The following is a 23071-nucleotide window of genomic DNA, read 5'->3' on the forward strand; positions in this document are numbered from 1 at the left end:
ACTCTTACTACTGATTTTATCAGATCTCTGGGCTTACAAACATTGATTGTAAGATTTGAGCTGGGACAAATGAGGGAAAGCTGGAAGTAAGGCATGCTGTCCTGGCATTCTAGGTAGAGCTGGAGGAGTCATGGCTCCTAAGTACAAGGTCATTTGTAGAAGAAAGAGGGTGCTGTGGATTCAGAGCCAGACTCAGTTGAGAATGAAACAGTTACCTTCATTCAGCTGTGTTTGGAAGGGGCTAGAAATCCACACCCTTGACTCTCTTCCTGACAGCTGGTCATGGTGCCTGAGCCTGCCAATGTGAGGGCATTTTGTTTGGGATAAAGCCTTATGCCCCTTGAAAAAACAAACTGAAATGCGTTACTCTCTGAAATATGTAACACCATGACCTAAAAGCACATTAGCCATAATTTAGAATGAAAATAGGTAAGGAAGTAACTTATGTGTTGAGGAGTGGCTGTAGTGAGAGGCCACCTTCACAGGCCACAGGCTTAAGTGCAGACTAAGGGATGACTGACATGAGGACATCAGGAGGTGGGGGGGAGGGGAGGCAACCCACAACTTGTTCCACAGCAGGTGCAGCAAATTTGCAGTCACCATTGTTTCTTTGTTTTTTCCCTCCTGTGAATAATATACTCCTTCTACAAATAATACAGAAATAGCTATTTTTAATACTCATATTTCACGTTTTCAAGTTCTAAACTGAGACCATGGGGCACAGATTACACTACAGCTTCGAAGGGAACATACTCCTTTTGAATATAAGCCACCTTTTATATTTCTTTCAAATTCAAATAAACTTGCATGACATACATATCCATATTCTCACGCTTAATGTTTTATTCTTCTCTGTTTATAATGTGTAGCTTCTGAGCTGAATTCAAAAATATTCCAGATGAGAAAAGGGAGCACTCATGCACTGTTGGTGGGAATGTAATTTGGTACAGCCACCATGGAAAACAGTTTGGAGGGTCCTTAAAAAACTAAAAATGGAACTACCATATTACCCAGCAATCCCACTACTGGGCATATACCCTGAGAAAACCATAAGCCAAAAAGAAACATGTACCATAATGTTCACTGTAGCACTATTTTACAATAGGCAGGACATGGAAGCAACCTAAATGCCCATCAACAGATGAATGGATAAAGAAGATGTGGCACATATATACAATGGAATATTACTCAGCCATAAAAAGGAATGAAATTGAGTTATTTGTAGTGAGATGGATGGACCTAGAGATTGTCATACAGAGTGAAGTAAGCCAGAAAGAGAAAAACAAATACTGTATGCTAACTCATATACATGGAATCTAAAAAAATGGTACTGATGAACCCAGTGACAGGGCAAGAATAAAGACGCAGATGTAGAGAATGGACCTGAGGACACAGCAGCGGGGGAGAGGGGAGCAAAGAGGAAGCTGGGATGAAGTGAGAGAGTAGCATTGACATGTATACACTACCAAATGTAAAATAGATAGCTAGTGGGAAGTTGCCGCATAACATAGGGAGATCAACTCGATGATGGGTGATGACTTAGATGGCTGGGATAGGGAGGGTGGGAGGGAGTCTCGGGAGGGAGGGGATATGGGGATATATGTATAAATACAGCTGATTCACTTTGGTGTACCTCAAAAACTGGCACAACAGTGTAAAGCAATTATATTCCAATAAAGAGCTTAAAAAAAAAGTCGACGCATAAACACAACTAATAAATTAATTCTCTTGAGAAAAAAAATTATTCCAGATGAATATACATTATGACCCAAAGTAGGTACACATAACACCATTGTGTAAATAAAGAAACTAAGGCTTGGAAAGTTCAAGGCCATTTCTATAAGAGGAAGAAATAGGACTAAAATCATTGCCTTCTGGATAAAATCATTTGTTTTTATCAGTTTAGTTAAAATATAATTTCCATCACCTTTATGTCTGTTACCTCAATAATGTGTTCATTCATGCATGTGTTCAGTAAAATGAATAAGAGGTGGAGCTTGCTCTTAGGAAGGTCATAGTTTATTTGTGTAACACACCATTACAATGAAGTCCAGTGAGTGAAATAACAGGAAATGCTATAATGTGGTGATTCAGGTGGGAGGGTAAATTTAGAGTCAGGAGTTTGCTGAGTCTAGGTTTGTTATTTTTGCAAGGTCCCACTCTGTGTAACAGATACTCTTTTTACCCTGGGCCTACTCTATGTAACAGTCACCCCTTAAATGAAAGGAAATATCAGGGGAGACACTGGAGGCCTGCAGGCTAAACGTGACCATGGATGTTCTTAGATGGTAAGAACAAAGCTTATAGGCTCATTAATCAAAACTCTCTGGCTTCAAGTTAGAGAAGCCAACCTCAGCTAGCCTATACACATATTTATTTTCCCTTTGTATTAGTAAGACCCATTCTTTTTTTTTTATTTTTTTATTTTTCTTTTATAGTTGTGGCACATGGGCTTAGTTGCTCCATGGCATGTGGAATCTTCCCAGGGCAGGGCTCGAACCAGTGTCCCCTGCATTGGCAGGCGGATTCTTTACCACTGCGCCACCTAGGAAGTCCATCCCTTTGTATTAGTAAACAGGAAAATTTACACAGCGTATAGAGCAGTGTCTAGCATGTAGTAAAAGTTCAATAGCTGTTAGCTAGTGACATTAAAGTTGTGAAAATAGGGAAGGAGGTATGAAAGTTCATATGCTAACATAAAGCTCTGCGTTACCCCTCCATGTAAACAGAGTTCCAAAAACTGGGCATCTGCGTCGTTACGACCTGCTCGCCACATCCACGCGATGTAGAATGAGGAGCTGTGTGTCTGCTGAAGGTCCAGGCGTGTGGCTGTTCCTCAATGTGAGAGGTGTGTGAGGAAGCACACCCTGTTTGACATGACTTGGCACCCTGTCTACGCTTGGCCCCAGCTTTAGAAAGATGAGATCATTTGCATTCCATCTGTTAGCCTTCGTGTCCCGTGTAAAGGGCTATCTACTCAAAAGGGAAGCAGGCCATGTGAGCAACACGTTTGTAAAGCTCGTTCAAGAGCAAAGATATTAACAAGCTGCACAATGAAGAAACTGAGAAGAAAGTACCAGTGGATTTGGAAGCTTCAGATCGTGAGAACAGTGCCTGTAGGCTCATTAATTACTACTCTTTGGCTGCAAGTTATAAAAGCCAAATTAAGCTAGACTAAGCAAATGGAATGAGATATTTAATAGAAAGAGTATAAGGAATAATTCCAGATACCTTCTAGTAACAAGGTTGGAATGCTTCTGAGCCACAAGGGGGACCGGGCTCCTGAGGAAATAGATTCCAGGCATCTATGTCATCTCCTGGCTCCTTACGTGTCTCCTTCTCACCTCATACATCTGATTTGTCCATTTCTTGGGCCCTCATGGTCACTCCATGGCCACCCATCCCAGTGCTCCTGAGTTTACTTGTTGTAGGTCCCGTTACCAAAGAGACTGCTTCAATTCCCTCAACCCATATGATTCTACGTAACACAGACACTGATTGCCTCAGCCTGACTCAGGTGCCTATCCCAGCTCAAGGAGATGATGGACAAAGATGATGTGAAGTCACAGAGTACAGAATTATCTTCCAGGGGCCCATCACTCCTGTCCTCTGTGGGTAAGATCAGGGAGGCAGCTTGCAGAGAAGGGCTGTGATTGTGACGTGAACAAAAACCCTGCCAGGGTCTCCACCAGAATAATTCCATCTCTATCCCACCACCCATCCTTCCTTCTTTGGCATCTGAATAAGTCATTTCTAAGCACCAGGATGTTATATTTAGAAAGCCTGAGGAAAAGAAGCTTCAAAACCTGCAGGTGGTAACTAGCCAGCCAAATAGTCACCTATCTATGCAAAATGTGAGTGACTGCTACAAACTCCAGCAGCTTCACCAAGGGAGGAGCAAGAAAATGCATCGCGCTGGTGCAGCATTTGTTACAAAGGTGTGAGGTGCAGAGTCAAACAAATTTAAAACCTAGGCCTTATCTTTGCTCCCTTGTAGAAAATCCTGGCTGTAGAATACTTCTAAGTTGCCTCACGATGAACAAAAAGGAGGGGAAAGGGTGGTTTTTGTTTTCTGTTTTTTGTTTTTTTAAAGAAATATGGATCATTGTCTTCTGAATGAATTAAAATACATCATAAAATACATCATAAATCACAGGCCAACAATAAAATACTACTTATTGTTAACATTGGTTAAGAGAATAGAAAAAGAAAATCAGCAAATCTTTAATCCAGTTAACCCAAAAATGTGTCTATGATTTGATTTTATTTCAAAGGAGTAAGGGAAATCTCCTATAACTGAAGGCAACTTAACAATACCCTCTATGCAGATTATCTTTAAGATGAATGAGGAGTCTGCTGCTAACGAAATTAGGCAAAGTCCCGAGTGATGCTGCTAAAGATATTGAAAAACAACTGCTTAGAAGAAATCAATAATGATAGAAAATACTCTGCTTTCCCTGATTTTTCGTTTATAAAAATATATAATATTAGCTTGCTCCCAGTAAATGCTCTCAAACACTGTGGGAATTAATGTCATTTTCCACTTGATTAAATTTTGCACTGCTTATGTTATTTGGTTTAGGTGGGTGTGGGATGGGAAAGTAAGAAGTGTTAACAAAGAAAAAAAATGAAGACTTACATGATCAAAGTAGAATAAAAGAATTTATGATAATGGGGCAGATAGAGGAGGGGTGAGGGGGCAGGAGGGATAGCTGTAGCTCCGTCACCAGGCAGCTCTGTGACTTTAGCCACTGATTCCATCAGTGTCTTATTGTAAGAGATAGAATTGTAAGCAATTTTACTAAGGTTTTGTTTAGCTCCAACTGTTTAAAGTCAAAAGTTATCCAGGGCTTATCCTTGTATAAAATCACTTTTGCTCTGATGGTTAGAATGAGCCCAAGGCCTGATGCACCCCTTTTTACATTGGGGAGAGAAGCCCTGATGACTCATTCACTCAAGCACCTATATGTGCTAGCCATTGAGACAAGGGCAGGAAATACAGTGGTGAACAAAACAAATCCAGCCTCTGCCTTTGTGGCAAATTGGATTCTAGCCAGGAGACCAGACATTGAACATGTGATTATAAGTGTAGTGAGTGTTTGTAAGGATAAATACAAGGTGTTACAAGAGTGTTATTAAGAGGACCTAACCAGTCCCAGTGTGTGGAGGCTGGAAATGTTCCCAGGGCTAAGTATTATTTAGGCTAAGACTCCTGAAGGAGAAAAGGGGTTAGCTAGGAAAAGAAGGAAGCTAATGTGGTAGACCAGTCAAAGAATCAGTGTAAAGGCTCTGAGCAAAAAACAAAACAAAACAAAACAAAACAAAACACTGAAGGCTGAAGGACATGAAGCAATTCCAGGATGCCTGGAAGTGAGAATAAAGGAAAGTATGATAAGTAGACAGGAAGGGTGGGCTACGATCAGAACATGCGGGGCCTGAGTGTGGATCTCATCCTCCGAACAATAGAAGGCACCACAGTCACAAAGCAGGGGTGCCTGTGATTAGTGAGAAATGTGTTTTAGAGCTAGTACTCCACCCTCAGTGTGGAAGACGCAGGAGAGCAAGAGGGGTGGCTGGGTGCTCTGGGAGGAAGCTGTTGCAGGGTCCACCTGGGAGATTACAGTCACCTGACCTAGGGATTTGACAGTTGGGAGTGCAGAAAGTGAATGCAGAGAAATACTTAAGAAGTAAAAAAAAAGTGAAAGTAAGGGTGCTCACAAAATTTAGAGTAAATAGAGATGACCAGTCACCTCAGGTGGTTTAGCTCCAAAGCCTCTAATATTTGAACTGTTACCAGATTAAATGTATTATCACATCTAAATGTGACCCATCTATAAGAGAGGGAGACTGATCAGACACAAAAGCAGAGAAGAGCAGTTCCTCAAACACTGAAAGTGGCCATAGACCTCTTTGATGTGGAGACGGGGGATGGTGACCCCTGGGCTCTGAAAATTTAGGTCCAGATGACAAGGTGATCCCTAAGACTAAAAGGATGAGGCAGACTATATTGGCTTAGCCATCAAATGTTTAAGTATTGAAACTTGTAACCCTCTACCCCTTCTTCTGATTCCCAGTAAGCAAGAAACTATTAATTATTGTCTTCCCCTATTTACAGACATTTTGGTGTTCCAAATACTGTACATTATTTTCTATTGCAAATGAAATTGAAATTCTGTTATAAAAAATCTTGCTATATGAGCTTGTTTAATATAAGTCTTACCCTGGATGATATATCATCCTTATTGGGCAGACAAAATAAGTTGTGCTATGATATTTACCTGGGTGGTGAATGATGGGAAGAATGACTGCAAGTCTGAGAACCGGGTCCTGGTCCATCCCTGGGAAGATGCTTCCTTAGGAATGTGCACTCCATATGGTCCATATGATCACACTATGTTTCTCACATTTACCTTTCTACAGACTTCAGTTATTTTACCTCTAACAGTGGAGATGACAATACTCACATTCTACTTACCAAACTCTACCTGTGAACATGCCATATTCATATGATGTAATATTGTTCTAAGATAGTGAATGGTGTAGTTGGTGGGTCTTAAGAAGTAGCTTAAAATAAATGTTCCATGGCCTCCCTATTATATCTGTTCTCAGCTTTTCTGATTCAGAAATTCATGGCCACTTCATGTATTATCAGGTACTACATATACATTACATTTGTGCCACAATAAGAATCTTAGTCCCCAAGGAAGCAGATGATAGACTCGAAATATATCAGAAGTATACATTTACGTTATACTTACAATATGTTCCACAATAGCCATAGAAATGGCTAACAATATTACCACTACCAATTAATTCCTGGGAAGAGTTAAAATAAATTGTTTGTATATGCTCTCCCAATCTCCCCTTTTTAAAATAGTTTCACTGTATGTACATTATGAGCCATCCTTTCAAGCAACATGAGACTCATCCATGTTCCCACATGTATCAATAGTTTATTCTCTTTAATTGCTGAGTAGTATTACCTTGTGTGAATATAGTAAAATTTATTTAATCTATTTTGTTGATGGACATTTGGGCTATTTCCATATTCTCGATATTACAAATAAAGCCACAATCAACATACATGTATATCTTTATGGACATAAATTTTCACTTCTTGTGTGTAAATGCCTAGCAGTGGAATTACTGGATGATAAGGCAGGTATATGTTTAACTTATTAGCAACTTCCAAAGAGATTTCCACAATGATTTTGTCATTTTACACTCCTGCCAAGAATGTATGAGATCCATTTTGTGTTGATGGGTCTTTTACATGATAGCCATTCTAATGGGTGTGTGGTAGTATTTAACTATAGTTTTAATTTGCATTTTCTTGGTGATAATGATCTTGAGATGGGGTTTTAAGAACCTGAGTCCTCACTGTTTACTCCATTTCTTCATTCTTTAGATGTCTTTAACTCCTCTTTTGATTCCTCAGCGCTGTCAGACTTTCTAAAACTTCACGGATTTTCAGCAGCTTTCTGCTTAGCTTTGTGTCCTGTGCTTTGTGCAACCTAAAATTTGCAAAATTTTCTAAAGGAAACCCACCAAGTGTTGGTCTCACTTTTTTTGACCCTCTTTCTCCTCAGGGTCTTGGCTCTTCAAGTCCTGGCTGCCTTGGAAGGCTTGAGCTCAAATTTTTGTGTCTATAGCTGTGTAAATTTTTGTTTTTCTTGCTTCTTTACCCTTAAGACCCTTTGCCTGAACTCTCAATCCATTCTTCTGTATCAAGAATCATCAAATGTCCCAATGAGAAAAATAGTTTGAAGATTATTTGCTTACTTCTCTGAACTTCTCTTTCTGACTCATTGGTTCCTTGGATTATGGTTGCCATGACAGCTTCCTGATATCTTTAAATTGTTATTTAAAATATTTTATCTGTTTTTTTTCTAGTTGTTCTTAGTGGGAGAGCTGGTTTACCCCAAGGAATTACATCTTAGCTGGAAACAGAAGTCCTCTTATACCAATTTTAATATCTCCCCTTCCTCTTTCTCAATAGATTATGGTATAATGAAGATTTCTTTAGGGCTATGGTGACTGTACTTCTAATACTGTGAAAGAAATTCTATGATAATTGCCTATCAGTTTCTTTTCAGGTTTGCTGGGTGGTAACATGGTGATATTAATGCCTCTGCTTAAACAGAAATGATGGCATAAAATAAACGTTGTGGAAAAATATATCTAATATTAGCACTTTAGCCAAGAATATTAAAAGCCTCACAAAGTTCTCAAGCGATCCAAATCCTTTTTTTTTTTTGTCATTAATTTTAAGCTTCTTACCAAAGTAATAATTTCTTTTTGTAAACACCCTGAGGTGAAGATTTTAGTTTTTGGCAAGTTGCTTTCATCATCTCTTTCTTTCCCTCTCTGTGATAAATCAGAGAGAAATAAAAAGACTCACTTTGGCAGTTTGGCATCTAAAATTTCTCTGGAAACATAGAGGGGCATTTTTTTTTTTTCCTTTTACGTAACTTAAGTTGTATTTTTGTCTAACTTTGAGCTTTTACTTTCTCATTAATAAAGATGCCTATATGTGAGAATAAACATTGAAAATATACATACAATGAAAGAGTTTATTTACAGTATAAAGACTAAATTTACTGCAGAATTTTTAATTAAGAAAGACTTCGGTGCATACTAAATATTAGTATAACTTTCCAAATTCTATAATTTATATTTGATATTTCTCCTTAGTAGCTCCTCATATATTTTAATATATATTTAGAATTTTTACTTTAATTTTTTTCAGCAGAAAAAAAATACATTCACAACTCCCATATAATAAAGTAAAAGCTAAAAGAAGAGGGAATTTTACTTCTGAATTATATGTTACAAATTTCTTTTTGTAATAACAGTTACTGCTCATTTTTCATATTTTAAAAAGTGATAAATACTAATTGTGGGGCATTTGGAAAATATAGGAAAACACAAAAAAGCGAATAAAAATTACCTACAATTCTACCAATACACAGAGAAAAACCACCATTAACATTTTTAAATATAGTCTAGTTTTTGCACACACAAATACAAAAACACATTATTTTTAACATTTTATTTTTTAATGTAAATTTTGCTGGAGATTTTATGACAGTCAATATTGAGTATGAAAATTAATTTAGGAATTAGTAACAAAAATAATAAGTGCTTTTGATATTCCTGCAATTACCAAAGTGACAAAGCAGCTCAGGATTATTTCTGAATTATTTTCATATTAGGAATATTTCTTCATTCTGTTTTGTTTATTCAATCATTTGTTCAACATTTACTGTAAAGAGATGGCCGTATGTCTCTTTGTATGCCCAGGAAAGTCCTGGTTTATGCCTTTTGTCATAACATAATTTTTAAGAGCACTTCCTTTATTCTTAAAAGCAATCAGTTTGCATGAGAAATTACATGGTTTCCTTTTACTTCCAAAAATTGAGGTAGGTGAAAAGGGGATAAAGTAGCACACAATGGTAAATCAGCCATGGATCCTGCCCTCCAGAAACTATGACCTGCCTATTGTTGGAGATAAGAATTAACACCAATAACTTATATAATAAGTGAAAAGGATCACAGGAGAGATGCAAAGATATAATATACACTGCAGTGTGGTCACGAACTTGATAAACATTTTAGAATTCTGAAGGAAATATGTGCAAAATGTTGTGAAGAATAAGAATACTTTAGGTTTAGAAAACAGGTATGAAAGACAAAAACTATCTTTTATTCAGCCTCAGGGAGCTGCTGAAGTGATAGGGATTAGTGAGACTAAAATATCAGAAAAAGGAGAACTGAGAAGCAAGCAGATGATCTGCAGATGCATTTCGCTGGGGGCATCTGCCAATTCCAGGCTCTGGCAAGAGGATGAGTATCCAGACTTGGCCCAAGCAGAGAGTCAATGGAGGGAGGAGAGAAGGCAGAAGAACTCTTGTAGTCACTGGAGGCTGAAGGGATAAGATGAAAGGCATGAGAGGCTTCAACATATGTCCAGCCTCTCCCTCAAAACATTTGATGATATCTGCAGTTGGGTGGATCAGAAAGGTTAAAAGATAAGCCAAACACCTCTGACATGGAGAGTCTATTTTCATGGAATCTTTCAATGCTGTAGAGACAGACTAGAAAAGACTTTTAGCAATCACCTGAAGCTGGACTGACAAGGTTGGAGGCTCAAAGATTCTCAAACACCTGATATGGGTTCCCTGTCAAAACACATGCCTAATTCTGAAGTTGTGTGTGGCAGGAGGCCATCTAAACTAAAAGTCTTTGAAAAGCCAGCCAGAATCTCCCACAGTCTCTCAACACTGAGGAGATAAAGACCCACCAAGTGAGCTGTACTAGTATACAGCTAGATGCTCTGTTAAAAGTCTTGAAGGGATATACCCTATGGTAGACTGATTCCTATACAAATTGCAAAACAACTTTGCTCAGCTCAGTTTTTGACTGGATTAAATTGATCTGTCCCCATCTGCTTAGCAGAAAAAAGTGATGAAGCAAGTCTGGTAGAGATAACACCACCTAGAACCTCTACAGAATCTTATTTTATGTTTTTATAATGTCTTATCTGATATAAAACATGTTTACACATGGAAAAGTTAGAACCATTTAACAAAAAAAACAAGGGAAACAGATAATAGAAATAGATCTACAGCTGATACACTGATCACTGTTGCAGGATGTTAGAAAATTGAATCATTATTCTCAGTGTTGATAAAGAAAAGAAGACTCATCCCTTTGGCTTGTGTTTTCTGTTTGAAACGTACTTCAGAGGACTTAAATAGCTGGTAAGGATAAGTTTTTCTTTTAAAACGAAATCTAGTTGACAAATACAGAAAGGGTGATAGAATGATAGTAGCATCATTTTGTAGTTTTGTAATAAAATAATTGACCTATATAATGTCATCAATGATTGCTAAAACCATTAGGTGAAAGATTGATGGGGAGTTTTATGAACCCACTGATCAATCTTAATGTGATTAATAGAAAACCCAATTTGTGTGCTTCTCTGTGTAGTATAACAGAAAGAAAACTCCACCTCTAACAAACTATTATCCCTATACAATTAATCATGAAGCTGATTCAGACGTCAGATCTAACTATCAATTCATAGGAAATACAGGTAAAGAGAAACATGTTAAATGACACTACAGGGACTCAATCCATAAAATCCATAATCTGAATGTTTCTTCAACAAATAAATAGCAAGCAAAAAGGAAGAGAGAACATCTATAGATTAAAAAGACATATAAGACTCATCAACAAAATACAATGTGCAGATCTTATTGGGATAATGCTTTAAAAATCGAAAGTAAAATAAAAAATACGTGATATAATCAGAAATTCAAATATTGAAGATTTAATATCAAAAATTTAATTTCAAATATTAAGGAATCACTATTAATATATTTTAGGTGTCACAATATTTTTTCCTTTTATTATAAAAATGCGTACCTATATTGTAGGCATTATACTAAATTTTTTACGGGTGGAATAACATAAGGTTTTAGATTTGCTTTAAAATAAATAAATGGCAGGTTATAGATGAAACAAGATTCACAAATATATTGATTATTATTGAAGCTGGTTAACAGGGATATGGGGGTTCATTTTAGCATTGTTTCCATATTTACATATTTAAAAAAACTTTTTGTAAGAAAGTCAGTCTTAAAGATGTCTGAAAAACAAACTGAATTGGAAAGAATAGTAGGAATTCTCCCATACCAGTGTACATTGTGCAAACATTGTGCAGAGCAGTTTGGGGAAAGACGAATGTGCATTCACAGCGATGCGTCAGTTCCATTTCTCAGTCCACAGATAGAAAAGCTCTCTTGTGCGCAGAGACATACCAAGAATGTTTACTGCGGTATTGCTTAAAGTAGCAGGATGTAGGAAACAACCTAAATGCTATCAGTAGAAGAATTGATTATATTCTCGATAGCAAGGTATTTATTCCATTTAGTTTAAGTGAATGAACTAGAGCTATGTCTATTAACATAATACTGTTCAAAAAGGGCAAATTGCTGAATGGAAATATAGTGTAATGCTGTGGATATGAAATCTGATAATACACTAAACACTATCACATGTTATTTATTAACACATACGGCTATACATGTTGTAAAAGTATTAGTATATGTCAAGTGATGATATGTACCAAATTTTCTCTTGAAAAAGAGAGGATTAGTTTTAAGAATAATGTATGGAGGGCTTCAAATATATCCCTAATGTTTTCAAAAGAAAAAGAAACTTAATAAAGCAAAATGTTAATATTTGACAAATCTATGATGGTAATTGAACTGAATTTTATTAAATCATTCTCTATAGTCTCTTATTAACTTAGAAATCTTTACAATTAAGGATTTTAAAATACAGCAATATTTTATACTGCATTGTGTTTTTATAAAGACCCTTACTGTACTATGCTAGACATACATGTATTAAAAGGAAGAGTGGAATGATTACCATTTACAGAGGGCCTGCATATGCAGTCAGAGCTCCATTTTCCTCTTTGATGAATGAATGCTGAGAAATAAATATTTAAATTCAGATAATAGAAAAAAATGCATTTGCCTTTGGAAAGCAATCAGGTGCACAAATTATCCTATTTATTTGTAACAAAAAAAAAGATATATTCTGCTAAAATGGTCTTGAATAGTTGCTGTCAATCTTTATGATTACTTTGGACAGCTGCCACGTTATTTCCATGGTGACCATCTGGAATTATAGAGACCATTTTATCTCTGCTAAAAGACTCACCTACAAACCTGTCATAGACATGCAACTTCAGGCACAGACAGCTAACCTGACTCTATACCTAGCTTTTACCTGCTGCTGACACATCCACTCAATGTCTCTAATGTTGCTAGAAAAAAAAATTCCAAAGAGAAAACTATTTTCTACTAGATATTATTGAAATTCTTGAATAAGGAAAGTGGTTAAAATCCATGAGTAAAACAAAATGAAGTCTGAGATACTATGAATTAGTCTAACCTAAATACACACTGAGATTTAAAATATCAGTCTTTTTTCTTTGCCTTTGTTCCTCCAATAGAGATGTCTTAAGCTGGGATAGCATTTTGCTATTTGGAAGCATTTTCACATGTACTATTTCAATAATCTTTCTTTATGGATGAGAAATTGAGTCTGAAAGAGGCAAATACACAGTTGGAGAGTATCTGGTCTCCTGAATCCTTGTTCCTCGATCTTATTAGTATGCTGTAATGAGTAAAACTTGTCTGTAAAAACTTCTCAAGTTCACATAAAGAATCATTCTTAGCATAGAAACCAATGCATGGGTGACTTGCTGTAAAGCAAATAATACACAGAAGCAAAGTCATTTGGGACTAAGTACACTCAAAGAGAAATAGTCTCTTATACAAAGAAAGGTTATTTGGACAATAGGAATAGATGGGAGAAGATATACACACACCAAGAAAGGACTTGGAAGGAAGGAAGGAAGAAGGAAGGAAGGAAGGAAGGAAGGAAGGAAGGAAGGAAGGAAGGAAGGAAGGAAGGAGAAAAAAAGAAAGAAAGAAAAGAAAAGAAAGAAAAGAAAGAAAAAAAAGCTTTGCCTTTTCAGAAGTAATTGAAGATGTATCTTTCTTACTAAACTTCTGGGGTTTCATTAAATCCACAGTTTCTGCCAAAAGATTCAGCACAGATTTGGGACTTATTTTTGACAAGCCCCCATATGCTGCATTTTCCCTCCAAGCTTTTACTCTGGCTTGCGGACTCTGGGGTTGGTTGAATATATGGTTCTACAGTTGCTAAAAATACCCTGAAGTCCAGCTCCTTCTCTCAGATTTTATGCAGTTGATAAAATGGCCACTCTGAAATCAGATTTTTCAGTCTTGACCTCTAAACTTTACTAATCCATTTCTTTCATAAAAGTAACATCTGTATGCATAGATCATTTACATTTCACTTCAATACAAAGTCAAAGTCAGAGACTAAAGAAATGGCATCATGAAGGAGATGCTGTAATTTTTTCAATCAATAGTAAAAGGGGGCTTTGGGATTGCTTGGAGTTACTGTGTGAAGTTTGTCAATGTGGTTGAAACCCTCAAAGGAACCACAGAACTGTCCATAATTGCAAGAGTAGTTCCAAGTCCGCTGGAGAGGCCACAGAGCTTCCTGCCCCTGTCCCCAAAAACACAAGTGCTGATCTGTCCCTCAGGCCACAGTGTGTGTACCTATGCTAATGTCAGCAGGTCAAGTCTCTAAGCTGTAAAGATGTTCCCCATGGTTTTCATCATCATCCATACACCCCAGCAGACAGGACCAGCTACATCATTAGCATGGCCCAAGGCAAAATGAAAACCCCGAGCCCCTGGTTGAAAACATAGAGGGAAAAATGTTAAAGGCACTAAAATATAAAACCCTTTCCTTTCTTCTACTGCCCCTCTCTGGAGCTGTCATTTTGTTTTCTATTTGCCATTTACCACTGTGCTCCCTTGTGTGGGATATGTGACGGGCAAGGGCAGGCCCTGCCAGGCGCGGCAGCCTCAGGCTGCCAGCTTCCCCTCCAGCCGGTCACTGAGTGGACGCCATGGAGAAGATGAACCAGGCATCTGCCCTTTCCAGGTGCCTCCTGCCCCAGCCCGTGGTAGACCTGCAACCCCCAAGGGTATTGCAACAACAGCACAGGGACCGGCAAGGTACCTGTATGGAGGATGAGCAAGAGGCTGGCCCCTGCTGTGTTACTCGCCAAATGCACAACAGACCTGCCAGTTCAAGGAGGAGTTGGCCGCAGCCATTGGCTGCCTTGAGACGTTATGGGGCCTGTGCCCCGATCCTGATCTGATTGTCCCACACCTGTGCCCACAGTCCCCTGGCAGGGGAGGAGGGTGGCAGTGATCACTGGGCTTACAAAACACAAATTAAACTTACAAAAACACAAATTAAGTGATAAAATGATTACGAATTTCCTAAGGATGACCACAGAGCACTAAACTCTGAGTGCAGGGACCTTCTGATGGGAGACCCAATGTGTGTCTGTATTGATCACAGGGCCAGGAAGCCAGCCCTGCCAAGGTCCTGACTTCCCAGCACCACTGGACCAGGCCACATACAGACATTATCTAAAGGAGAATTAACTGAAGGATTCAAGAAGATGCATGCGGTTTAGTAAGGCAAAGCCAAATGCTTTGGGTGTATTTTCTGCCTTCTTTCATGAGAAATGAAGTTGTTCTAACATTATTTTACAGGTGAAATGCCCTTTTCTACCAATAACTTCATTATATATTCAAATGTCATATTTTTATTCCTGGGCATCTACTACTAATGTTTTCATTGTTTGCAAGATCTTTGTGATCTCAGGCAGGCATATTGAATGTCGTATTACTTTGGTTCATTCAATAGCAAACATGATCTCTTTGTCTAATTTTCTGAAGTAAATGAATTATTGCAGTAGTAATGAAATTATACCAAGGTGTTTCAAGTTCTTATCTCTGAATGAGGATTTCAGATTGTTCTGGGTAGATCACGTACTTTCAAATGGTTTATTGACTGGCCCAAACTTGATGGAAATATACAGATTGATCAATTTTATTTTTTCTCCTTCACCTTCAACTGTGCTATGAAAAATCATTTTTTCTCACCTTCTACACTCAGATTAGATTCCTTGCTTTCAGGTATTAAAAAGATATTCCACTGTATTCTTGTTTCAAACCTCAAACTCACATCTCTCCTTCCCAGAACAACGTCAGGCCTCAGCCTGAAAGACTTGGACTGGGAAAAACATGATCTGCTCCTGAAATATCTCTGCCTCTTCCCTCTTGTGAATTTCCCCCCTTCTGCCTGTTTTGATGGGAAAAAGAGATAGGAGAGTTGGCAAAGTTCTCTGACTTGCCTGGAGCTGTTGTGGTCCTCTTTTGATTAACACTGGGTGACTGTCACCAGGATTCTGGGGTAGGTGGCCCAAGGATGATTGACAGAGGACATTTGTGAGTTTTCAGAAAGCCCTATAGGGGACTCCATGACTGCCACGTTATCCACACCACTCACAGCACCTGCTGATGGCTGACCTTTAGCATCTTCTTCCTCAAATTCTTTTCTGTGATTGGCTGCCTCTTACGTGGAGTGACACTAAGATGGCTTTACCCCACCAACTTCTAAAGTGGGAAACTCACGTTTCCTTAACTTGTGGGAAACCCACGTATTCTCACTCCAATAAATGCTGGAAAGGCCTCCTGCACATGGCCACCCCATCAGCCTTGTTAGGTCAAGTCAAGGCTCTTCTCCCCTTACCAGACCCACACTCTGTTCTCTATAAGGAGACATCCAACCAGGGAATGAGATGACGTTCTTCCCTGCTGGGAGGCTTATTCAATCTCTTGCCACTTCCCTTCTCTCCACCAATAGATATATTCCATCTTGTGAGGGCCAAAGAGATACATGTGACTTTATGTGAAGTGACAGCAATGCTTTTATGATAACATACTATAGAGTAAAAGTAGCACTACAAGTCACAGTGTAGTGACTTAAATCCATAGGCATCCTTTAAGAGCGGTGGTGGGTGGGAAAACTCAGATGGAGTCCACTGCCTCCAAGAATAAAGAACGGTGTCAAGAGTGAAGGGAAAAGAGCCAATTTGGGATAGACACACACGCAGCAGAAAAAACATTTTCCACTTGGAAAGAGATGGTCCCACAAGGTAAAAGAAAGAATGCACTCCACTGATGTGACTTTCAGAATTGAGCCTGGCAGTGAGAAGCAACTGGGCTGCACAAGGAAGATTCAGGATGTGGAGGTGGCAGTGACATGGAAAAAGGCTCAGGAGCCAGGCTCGGCCCTGCCCCAGCCCAGGCACCGCCTGAGTGGTGTGATCGCCATCTCTATATACGTGTATAACCACTCACTCACTGGGTATCTTTTTCTTTTCAATCTTCAGGAAGAGGCAGCCAGAATTCTCGCCCACCGGCCAATGTCCGTCGGCACATGTGCAGCTTTGAAAACCCCCACACTGCAGTGAATGTGTAAGAGAAGCTGCATGGAAAATATAGTGGTTTGCCCCTTGCTTTCTCTCTCCTGGGTTTTTCTACTTTCTAACGTGGAAACAGATGTGATGCATGTCATCAAGAATGAGGAACCATTTACGTGCCATGGTTTGCACGACTGCCTTAATCCGATTGTCCATCGTTCTTAAAAGGACACTGTCAAGCTGTTAGTCTTTTTGCTTTTTTATATTTTGATGCAAGATGCAACATTCTTTTTTCCCATTCTACAGGTTCACTTTTGTTTGTGACTCCCACTCACAAGCTTGAAAGTGAATTTTCCCCGTCACAAATTTGTCACCTCCTCCTTGGCAAACAGAGCTCTTTCTTTTCTTTTCTTTCTTTGCCTTTTTTTGCTGCCGCACAAATGTTTGATATGATCCTGTCTGCATTAAAGCAAAAGCCATTACTTGAACTTACAGAAGAATTCTGTAATGTCAGTTTGATTGGGTGGACACCAGTATGAGCCTCTACTGGGTGTCTCCTATGCCCTGGGGAGCACAAAACAAAAGTTTTGTGAGTCCCACAAGAAGTGAGTTTTGCAACAACAACAACAACAAAAAGTAGTTATTTCCCCAGAATTCTGAGTGCTTTTATCAGATTTTCTCCATCTGATAAAAACGGTGCATGTTTGGTCCAATTTTTGACCTTTAGATCTTGACAGTGTCTCTTTAAGTCAACAAAAGAACATAGACCATGTTCAGTTCATTGTGCACGGAGTCTGTGGTCATTCTCAGCTGTTCCTTTACAGCCCTTCAAACTCCTGGGAGAGTCAAAGGTACACATTCCTGCAGCAGGAGGGAGCTCACTGATGAGGTGTCTGTGGCTTGAATAACTCTTCAGATGAGAAGAGCCCAATTTGTTCAAATGCTTGCTACTAAACCTGGCCGTGGAGCCCAGTGAATGGGGCCCTAGCATTTCTTCTCTTCACTCAGTGGAGTGCATTGGGAAGTTATTTTCTGACAATCCTTGGAAAGGCCCCAATAGAAAGAGTGTTGTCTCAATCAAATCATACTGACTTAGAGGGAAAAATAGGTGGTAGTTGGGAGGACTCTGCACATCTAGATCAGAGCCAGTCTAGTCTGCTTGGATGCATTCTCTGTAATTCTCCCAAGTCAAAAAGCATTGAGTGTTTCTTGCACCCAGGGTTGAGTCTGATCAAGGACACAGTAAGGACATCCTGCTTATGACAGCTGCTGGCTGCCTGTCAAAAGGGATTGATGGGACTAGTAGATGTGCTTGTCTTGTCATGACAGCAGGGCCAGAGAAAAAGGAGAGTCACTTAACATTTCATGACTTAAAGGTGAGTGCCTGAAAGCAAAAACAGAGGCTGAACATGAGTCCACCCTTGGTAGGTGACAAAAAATAATGCAGCAGTCAGCAAAGCTAACAGGTTGGTTGGAAAGAACTTTTGAAATAGGATCTATTCAAGTTTTCTTTCTGGAGATAATAAAAGACCAGGAAGAGACTGGTAGCATCCAAGTTGTGCACGATAGACTAAGATGCTATTTTTAGCCTTGGTTGTTTCTGAAAAAAAAAAAAAAAAAAAAGTATGTTTTTTTGTGACCTTCGGTTTCCACAGCTTTTGTGAACAAGCAAGGCAAAGGGACTAGTGATAGAAATAAAACTGCCTACTGGATCATTATGGTCTGCCTAAATCTCTCCTGTCTCTGATGAGTAATTCCTGCATTGCAATGCAACTGCCCTATATTTACAGGGCAAATGTGAGGACTCCAGGTATTGCTAAGAACATCAAGACTTGCTATTAAAATTATAGGTCTGGAAGCATGGAGCATAGAAAAAAATGATAGTGCTTGACTTGAACTTTCTTCACAAGGAACATAATCTCAGCTCATCTATACTTCCTGGAGAAATATAATTACACCTGGTATACCTCTGCTAAAACAATGCTGTGGTACCAACATGATGTCGTAAATAAACTTTGGCACCAGAATTTCTTTCCTCAGCCAGCAATAATGATTAGGTTGAGCCAAAGGCCATTTAAAATGTACTTAGAAAAAGTTTAGTAACCATCAGAATTCTACTCTTTAGTTTGAAATAGATTTGTCAGTTTTCTCAAGACAGTAGACTCTATGCCCAAAGTTTATGGGCTCTTCCGTATTTCATTGACCTTGATGAGGTAATTTTATTTGTGGATGTCTTTTTCTTTATTAATGCATCAGAGAAAGCACAAGGCTTAATAAACACAAACTGATTTTCTTTATGTTGGCTTTTATCCTGAATCATATAACTTTAGGATATTCAATGTGATTGATCTAAAGATTCTAAAAGGAGGGACTGTGTACTTAAACTTTGTGATATTGTATATTTCAGCAAGTCAAATAATTTTCTGATTAGCTTGTGATGAGGTTAGAATCAAAGAGGAGATGGATAAAATTCACGTCATTTAAGATTTAATATTAGCAGAAAGTACCATGTTCTCATGATATCAGAAAGTGTTTGTCTTCACCAACACATTCAGAGAGTCTCTACCTTACAAGAAGTTGTGATTCAATAAGGTGAGAAATTTTAAATGTGTTAAGCTTCCAAAGAATATACACTGAATATGCAGATTTTTCTGGAAAGCTTTCAAGAAAGAAAACTGGAGTCAGTGGGAGTTGCCTGGGAAAACAGGAGTCTGATTCAAAGGGTTTCAAATAATTCCTATGTCAAAGGTGCTACAAGAATCACCATTCAAATAGCATTCTGGTACCAGCTCGCTGAACCAGGTGGAGGTGAGATACCTGGACAGGGCAGCCTGGCATCCCATCTGGAGTGTCCTGGTTAGGGCAGCACCACACCTTTCTTGAAAGGCCACATGTCCTAGCCATAGCTGCAGGGCCACAGCAGAACCATCCACAAGCCTATAGCTGTGGCTTGTTTTCTTTACTTGGTGAGCCATTCTGTCCACGCTGTGACCTAATGACATTTCCTGTTTCCATTTTCATTTTCAAAGAAAACAAATGCTACCCTCCTCAGGTCCCAAGGAGTGAGACTTCCCTCCTCATGGGAAGGTCTCACCTTGTCTGGGCTCTCTGGATGCCATCCTTATGTCTGTTGTGCAGATATCAAGCCTAGCAGCAAAGACTTGCATTAGACATAAGGGAGACAGGTGTTGTGCAAGCTTCCCTCTCAGGCAGCTTGTACAGGATGCTTTCCTCCTGATCGCAAACACCCACCCACTGTTATTCCCATTTTAGACCTCTCTGGAGCAGAGAGCAGTGTACTCTGAAGATGTAACTAGTACTTACTGAAACAAACAAAACAGACAGGATCACTCTCAATGCCAAAGATATACTAATCTGTTTACACCACCCACTTCCAACTATTCTCTAAAGTGCTGTAAATATTGGGTTTTCTGTTTGGGGGGATTGTGATACTTATCTAATGAAAGAAAACCCAAAGAAAGATCCCAAGCATGTTGGCACTGGAACTGCAGCCCTCCACCCGCTTAGCTCTGCATGACTCTCAGTGTATATCGTCCTCCACGCCTCTAGTTCCTCCCAGGCCTCATAGTGATTTCCTCCAGTTCCTTCAATAGTAATAAATATATTTAGCCACTTGAGATATTAACTTCAAACACTACTGCATTTGACCTTCAAATATGAGATTATTGAAGTCTGTTGGCTACTATTTTTTTTTAAGATATTTTAATTTTGCTTTGTATAGATGTTATTTTTATATTTTTTGGCCAATTTTTATTTTTTATTTTATTTTTTATAAACTTATTTATTGTCTGCGTTGGGTCTTCATTGCTGCACGTGGGCTTTCTCTAGTTGCAGCCAGCAGGGGCTACTCTTCGCTGTACTGTCGGGCTTCTCATTGCTGTGGCTTCTCTTGTTGCGGAGCACGCTAGTCACTCGGGCTTCAGTAGTTGTGGCTCGTGGGCTCTGGAACGCAGGCTCAGTAGTTGTGGCGCACGGGCTTAGTTGCTTCGCAGCATGTGGTATCTTCCCAGATCAGGGTTCGAACTCATGCCCCCTGCATTGGCAGGTGCATTCTTTTTTTTTTTTTTTTTAAATATTTATTTATTTATTTATTTTTTTGGGGGGGGGGTACACCAGGTTCAATCATCTGCTTTTATACACATATCCCCGTATTCCCTCCCTTCCTTGACTCCCGCCCCTCGAGTCCCCCCCACCCTCCCTGCCCCAGTCCTCTAAGGCATCTTCCATCCTCGAGTTGGACTCCCTTTGTTATACAACAACTTCCCACTGACTATTTTACAGTTGGTAGTATATATATGACTGTGCTACTCTCTCGCTTCGTCTCAGTTTCCCCTTCACCCCCCGCCCCCTCCCATACCCCGAGTTCTCCAGTCCATTCTCTGTATCTGCATCCTTGTTCTTGTCACTGAGTTCATCAGTACCATTTTTAGATTCCGTATATGTGAGTTAGCGTACAATATTTGTCCTTCTCTTTCTGATTTACTTCACTCTGTATGACAGATTGTAGTTTGCCGAGACCAGCTCGGCGACTCGAGGTGAGTGACGGGTGCCGCAAGCTTATGAAGAAGACACAGACACAGACTGAAGAGAAAAGTGGGACCGGGGGGCTCAAGACCTCTCGGATCAAGAGCCCCGCTGATTCATCCCAGGCTGCTTTTATTGAGTTCGTGGGCTAACATTCTCAGGTTACACTCATAAACAGTCAAAGGCCTCACATGATTGAGGCAATTATCTTTGTTTACTTCCTGGGTCCGAGTTGAGCAGGTGTGGATTTGAGCTGGGGGTGGAGAGCAAAACAGCCCTGGGGGCAGGAGACCTCTCTCAGATATTAGGGGTCTGTGCCCCACCCGTGTTGGCCCCTCTGCGACTGTGCCTGTCTTAGGTTGTTCCTCCCTTGAGGAATCTTACCCGTCTCTGGCTAACCAGTCATCCTCCAGGGCCAAACACGGTGATATAAGGAAGGTTCTATGCACCAACCCTGTTGGCCCCTCTGCGGCTGTGCCTGTCTTAGGTTGTTCCTCCTCTGAGGAATCTTACCCGTCTTTGGCTAACCAGCCATCCTTCAGGACCAAACAGGGTGATATTAGTCTCCACGCCCCGCATCCTCAGCTCCTCCACTGCTCAAGAATCCCATCGCTGGGCCCACATCAAAAAGGTTCCCGAATGTCTTCCCACATCTCCCCCTTTTTGTTTTCGTAGGAGAAGATAAGCCTGTAGGAGAAGATAAGCCTATTCGAGTTATTTCTTTTTCCGTCAATCCTTGGAGCGTTCTTCCTGTGCACCTGAGAACTTAAACATAGGATAATTAAAAGACAACAAAAAGTATCAAAATGCTTAGGAGACTGCTATTCATGCCTTTTATCCAATCCAATGGATGCAATGCTTTTAATCCATCAGCTATACTTTGTAAAGTAGCAAATTTGGTGTAGAGACTGCAAAAATCATATTGCATGCGAGTTATTTTAGTTTGTAATTGTTGTATGTCCAGTGTGAGACCATCCACTCCATATCCCAGCCGATGTGTCACTGGCATCATGGCCATTCCAGATTTGTAATGTTCTTAAACTTAAGGGAAGTTTCCATATTTTTGTTTGAGCTCTGCCATTCTCTAATTGAGGCCAAGGAAGTATTAATCCAATCCTAAGCCATAAGATGGGATAGGGCGAGTGCATGGCAATACTGGTATATGCCATCACAACCTTTTATAGGGATTGCAGGAGGAGTTTTTTTTGGTGTAAACCATTAGAGACTGCATGCCCCTTAGGGGACCAGTTTCATACTGTTCCATAGGAACCATTAAGTAGTATCACACCCTCCATCCCACGGCAAACATCCCAAAGAATCTGATCTTGTCTGTCAGCCCATATCCGTTTTATTTCACACAAAGGTCTATCAGGGATGGCATAATTAGTAAACTTAGTATCCAAAGCTCAAACCTGAAAACAAATGTAATTGCGTTTTGGTATGGCATCCGTGTTTGTGGCAAAAGGCCTGTGATTTTAGTTGACTTTAAAGTCAGACCTTCAAAGTTCATCTCCGGGGATTCTACATCCCATTCAAGATGGCGTTTCTTTGGAACGCTCATGATATGGCTTAATTCTCCGAGATGGAATCCACACAGGTTCCAGGCCTTGTCCTGGTGACACACAA

General features: G+C 39.6%; 1 protein-coding gene across 2 annotated transcripts in view; it reads left to right on the plus strand.

Annotated features, from left to right (window-relative positions):
• The window catches only part of GRM1 (glutamate metabotropic receptor 1), a 401573-nt gene that overhangs the window by 367475 nt on the left and 11027 nt on the right, over window positions 1-23071 (plus strand). Inside the window, exon 8 of one of the 2 annotated variants that reach the window (XM_057740284.1) lies at window positions 16871-16931. The exons of the other annotated variant lie outside the window; for it this stretch is intronic. Coding sequence (XP_057596267.1) covers window positions 16871-16931 — 61 coding nt within the window. Of the gene's footprint in view, window positions 1-16870; window positions 16932-23071 lie in introns of those variants that run through there. 2 annotated transcript variants of the gene reach the window in all.

Source organism: Hippopotamus amphibius, chromosome 6 (genome assembly GCF_030028045.1).
Source record: "Hippopotamus amphibius kiboko isolate mHipAmp2 chromosome 6, mHipAmp2.hap2, whole genome shotgun sequence".
NCBI lineage: Eukaryota > Metazoa > Chordata > Mammalia > Artiodactyla > Hippopotamidae > Hippopotamus > Hippopotamus amphibius.